The sequence below is a fragment of the Sitodiplosis mosellana genome, unplaced genomic scaffold (genome assembly GCF_009176505.1).
Source record: "Sitodiplosis mosellana isolate CC-2019 unplaced genomic scaffold, AAFC_SMos_1.0 Smas_scaffold_5, whole genome shotgun sequence".
Classification (NCBI taxonomy): Eukaryota; Metazoa; Arthropoda; class Insecta; order Diptera; family Cecidomyiidae; genus Sitodiplosis; species Sitodiplosis mosellana.
This window is the reverse complement of record NW_022595248.1, coordinates 1957747-1962959: the sequence shown is the minus strand read 5'-3', so window position 1 is coordinate 1962959 and position 5213 is coordinate 1957747. Positions and strand designations below refer to the sequence as shown.

General features: G+C 33.5%; 1 protein-coding gene across 1 annotated transcript; it reads left to right on the top strand.

The window, feature by feature from the left end:
* The first annotated feature begins 2500 nt into the window (after nucleotides 1-2500).
* Nucleotides 2501-3535, top strand: LOC129567143 (probable fatty acid-binding protein). Its single transcript, XM_055443769.1, has 2 exons — nucleotides 2501-2936; nucleotides 3026-3535. Exons 1-2 carry the CDS (start codon nucleotides 2888-2890, stop codon nucleotides 3427-3429), a joined length of 453 nt encoding a protein of 150 aa, XP_055299744.1. The 5' UTR covers nucleotides 2501-2887; the 3' UTR covers nucleotides 3430-3535.
* Nucleotides 3536-5213: the final 1678 nt, after the last annotated feature.

The window sequence follows — 5213 nt, the reverse complement described above, 5'->3', positions numbered from 1 at the left end:
TCGACATGGTCAACCAACGCGCAAATCAAAAGAACCATATTTTTCTCTTTCCCCCTCATTCGAGTCGAAGTTTCACACATGAATTTTCATTTTCGTCGCAAATCGAGACACAGACACGATTTTATAGTAGCCGTTTTAAAGCAAATTATTTCCAGTAGCCTGGCGCTTTTGTTTGAATTAATACTGTATCGTCCGGTTGGACACAAGCAAAAGCAACACCAAAATCAATAAACAATAGACGCGAACGCACAATGATATGGATATGGTCAGTGTTTTGCTGCGATTGCAGGTAAAATATTTAAGTACACAGCAAATTGTGCACAACATTTTCTCTGGCTAACATAAAAATGTGAATGAATCAAATCGCGGCGGTGGTTTGACGATGTACATGAGCCAAGCGGGCTCGGCCATATTTTCTATATGATGATGAGGTGCTGCTGCAACATTTTTCATTAAATTCTATATCGAAAGATGTGTGTGTGTATGTGAATGGTGTTCATTGAACATGATGCGTAATTTTACACAGAGCCATTCGAAAATGTAATACACGGAACAGAACGGAACGGAACCGAACAACATTTTCAATCAAAATTGTTTCGCTTTAAATTCAATTATGAAACCCCATTTTTAAGCGAGCTGCATCCAAAGAGCATTTCAATTAAAACTTGTCTTCATTCTTTGAGCCACTCAATTACGATCGGCTCTCTTTTTTTTCCCGCTCCTCATTCAATGCATTGTAATTTCCCGTTGCAAAAATGTCGTTATTTATCAGTAAAAATGTTTTGTATGTCACAATTTACACTTGAAAATTTAATCAAGAGTATGCTCGTATGAGTGTACCGTGTGCTCGTGTGGGGTTCATACATGTACGCGTGAAAATCTAAAAATAAATTTTCTATGTACTAATCCAAAGAGAGGCACAAAATGTGACATAGCAGAGTATCTCCCCTGACATACACTTGGTTAACCAATGGAATTCAATGCACTTTTTTCCAGCTATAACTTAATCTTGTAATAATAGAAAATATTTACAGCTTTTTAATAGCTGCGCAAAGAATGCTGAAATAAGTTCATTTTGTGCGTGTATGAAACATTGTCGAGATTCCATTCAGGCTACAAAATTCGCCTGCACTCGACACCCAAATGTGTACTTGATTTTTCTCGATTGTTGAGAGTCCCATGTTTTTTCATAAATTCGTGCATTTACCGCGTTGCGTTCGAGCATAATCAAATCACAGAGTCGACGCAAAATACGATAAAGTTCTGCAATCGCAACAACACAAATTAGTTATGAAATGGATTTTTCACTGTGAAATCATTTTTTTTGTTGTGATTGCAGAGGGGTTCGTTGCTCTTTAACCATACGATGGGAAGAGAGAGAAATATGTAGGAAGTGGAAGAGTGCGACAGAGAAGGAGAGAGAGAGAGTGAAACAGGGAATAAGAGTGAGGAAATGAGAGAGAAGGAAACAGGGAGATGTACAGAACGAAAAATCGGAGGGTCGCTGAAATGCTGCCGTTCACTGCTGCTGCTGCTTGCAACCATACCAGCACCATGCAAATCGTGTACACAACCACCGGAAAATGGAATTTTATTAAAAGTCAATTAAAATTTCTTCAAACACGCACATGCTCAAAAAACCTTTTGTTTCACAAAGTGTTTTTTTTTCATTCACCGTATTCCCGTATCCATTCCCCTTTTGTGCACTTGCATTAAATATATTTTTGCCGTTTCAAAATAATTAAAAACTTATTTTGGATTTCATACATTTTAATGAATGCAAATTAAGAGTGTGGGTGGAAAAAGGAAATCGAAACCCGAGCATTTGTAATTCATTTTTAATGTTGTTTGGTTTGTCATGGTGGATTTAGTCTTTTGTTGGCGTAGAGATTACTTGGTGTCAAATGAACGATAATCTTTTCACACCGATCAAAACACATAGATTTCCATTGGACCCCGCCGAGCTTAAGCTCTAGATAGTTTTATGGGTTTATCGCAAAAAATGAAGATTTGTGCAGCAGCGATTGAACGCATTCTCACATTACAAATTGTGCATTTAACATGGCGCAAAGTGGTAATGTGTTGACATAATACGATAAAAAGAAATTACGATCTATACGTGACCACGAATAATAATACATGCTCACGATACACAATCAAAGCGAGCAAGCGAAGAGAAAAAAAACGACCACGAATCACTCCACATTGTGAATTTGCACGCGTCACACCCGGTTTGCACGCGTCGCATTAAATAACTAAATAAAGATGAATTTTGATATTGTTTTCATTTAAGTACACAATTTCGACGTAAATGTTTGCAAAGAAATCTGCATACCAAAGGTTTTTAACACACGGTCTACGGTCACGTCCTCATGTTTATTCACCAAAAAAGATTTACTGTTGTTTGATTTGATTTTCATCATGCTTTTCAACGAGAGACAAAAGCAAACAGTGGATCGTTCAAACGTTGCAATGAAGATGGATTTTTCGAAAATTGTGTCCCACATTACCAGACAAAATAGGGCACGGTTAAGAAAACATATCAAATTTATGAGCAATAGTTTGGTGTTTTTCCATTCACATTGAAAAAAAATTTTTCGGCTCAATCGAATCACATTTTTCTCTGTGTACAGAGTATAAAACAAAAACAATTAGATCGGAATTTTAACGACTACTTGATTAACGTCAACACATTAGATAGACTTTGTCTATTTTTTGTTGCGTACCCGACAATCTCGTTGACACCAATGACAAGTTTCTTATCTTGTACTAGTTTAATCTTACTGCTGTTTCAAATTCGTTTCATGCGAGTTCATTGGATGGTTGTCAATTATTTAATAATAAAGAAATCAGTCGTTGTTCAATTATTCAACCGAAAGCATCAAAAATGAAGTTCATCATCGCTCTCATCGTAGCACTTGTAGCTGTCGCGTCTGGTAATTGAATTTTTTTTATTCAAGTTGAAAAATTGCTTTGTTTCATCAAATGAGCGTGTTTTTTTTTACATTTTTTTCTATTTTAATAGCTAAAGAAATTTGGGAAGGAAAAAAATACAAAAACTATGAATCGGAAAATTTCGATGACTACTTGAAAGAATTCGGTGTTGGATGGATCGGACGCCAGTTTGCTAATAGTGTTTCACCGACCGTTGAATTGCAAAAACTGCCCGATGGCAAATATAAATTGATCACCTCATCAACATTCAAAACCACAGAAAGCACATTCGAATTGGGCAAGGAATTCGATATGAAAACTATGGGTGGTACAGTAAAGAAGTGCGTTATGACACTAGGCGACAATAAATTGACCGAAAAAGTTGGCGGTGAACCAGCATCCACTGTTATTCGTGAATTTGGTGACAAGGAAATGATCGCAACAATGACAGTTAACAATGTTGTTTGCACCCGTAAATATCGCGTTGAAGAATAAATCAAATTTCATTTCGTATTTGCCTGTTTAAAATAATGTCAAAATATGAATATTTAAGAATAATATCGAATAAATATGACAAATCACATCAACAATATGCTAACAACTCATGTGTATGATTTTTTTCCTCTTCTGATCTTCTTCCAACACACATTAACTGCTTCTTGACAGCATGAGCTGTTTATTTTGCACGATAGTATGGGAGATTCCGAAAACAGCGGCGATAACAATTTCCTTTGACTTTGATGAATTGTGTTTACAACTTTAAAATGAATGTGTAATCGAATTTCAATCAGTGATAATTGTCTTTCACTCACTAAAATAGTCAGATAGTTCAAAACGAATAAAGTGACAAAATCGTTTGTTCAAAATGAGAAGCCAACCAATAATGGCTTATAATAAGATACAGATATTTTTCAGTGCACTTTTGAGAATGAGAGCAAAAGTTCTTTTTTTCGAACAACAAATTTAAACATTCGATTTAGTAGAAAATTAGACATTAGGTTTTTTTTATGAAAACGTGTTCATACATATGTATATATATTCACATTACCTGTGTTTGTTATCGTCGCTTCGCTTCTCTCTGCGTTCTTTTTGCGTTGTTTAAAATGGTTTTTTTAACGTTAATTTGATTTTTCCATCAAATTATTCATTCAAGCGCTACATGGAATGTAGTTTCAATCGAAGTATACATTTCTGTATTTTATGAAAATTATTTTAATCAAAATCAATAATGTTCGACCCGGACTGTATTTTTTCTGGAGATTATAAAATTGAAGAGGTCAAGAAGAAGATAGAAGCTCAGTTCATTGGATATGTTTATACTATAACCCTGTTGATCTTATGATATATGTATATGATAGTTTCAATAGAAAAATAGTGTCAAAATAACAACTGGAGGTAATTAAAAGATTATATCCATTTTTAAACGATCCCAAGAATTATATACGTTTCAAAGATTCTTTTGTTTCTCAAGAAGATGAAATTTCTTGTGGGGTAATTGCATTATTCAATTTAATAATGATTGTTAAAGGAGTAACATCAAAAAGTTCATTGGACAAATCTTTCACGAAATTGTCGTATATTGATAAAATTAAATATATAAGAGAAACATTGAAAAATTTAGTTATTAATCATATAGATATATAAATAATTATAAATATATATTAATTAAATAAATTATGGTTTTATTTATTTGTTAATAATGGGCTTTGGGAATGATAATGTGAACGTGGATTGTACATTATTTCACATTGAGAATTAAAATAATATGAATTTTTTTTAGTTATCTCAAACATGAATTACATGAACATGAAATTATTATATTTTTGTAATTAGGCGTAATTGCTTTATTTAAAATTAGAACTTTGGATAGAAAAAAGAATTAATTTTCGGTCCAAAAAAATGGCCTAAAAAGTCTTAAAAATTTCTTGGGAAAAAAACAAATGCAATAGCCTATATTCCATGTATTCTACATTCCATGTGATGCTAAAAACACATATTTATATATTGCAAACAACCCATATAAAAAGGGGTTTGGCGTTTGAGCTAGATCTAGCGATGTATTTTGATGTTTTCTTTCATAAAACGTATGAAATTTCGACGTAAATGATTCTATCATGTGAAGAAATCTGCATAACAAAGGTTATTAAAACACGGTCACGATTCCATATTTATTCACCAAAAAATGTTTCCAGTAGTTTACTTTGATTTTCGTCGTGCTTATCCTTCAACAAGAAGGATGTTGACAAAAGCAATTAACAAACAATAGACAGTTTGAAAGT

Coding starts and splice junctions, on each gene's coding strand:
- LOC129567143 (XM_055443769.1), top strand. CDS start 2,888: ATGAAGTTCATCATCGCTCTCATCGTAGCACTTGTAGCTGTCGCGTCT. Junction 2,937..3,025: donor ACTTGTAGCTGTCGCGTCTG/GTAATTGAATTT, acceptor CTATTTTAATAG/CTAAAGAAATTTGGGAAGGA.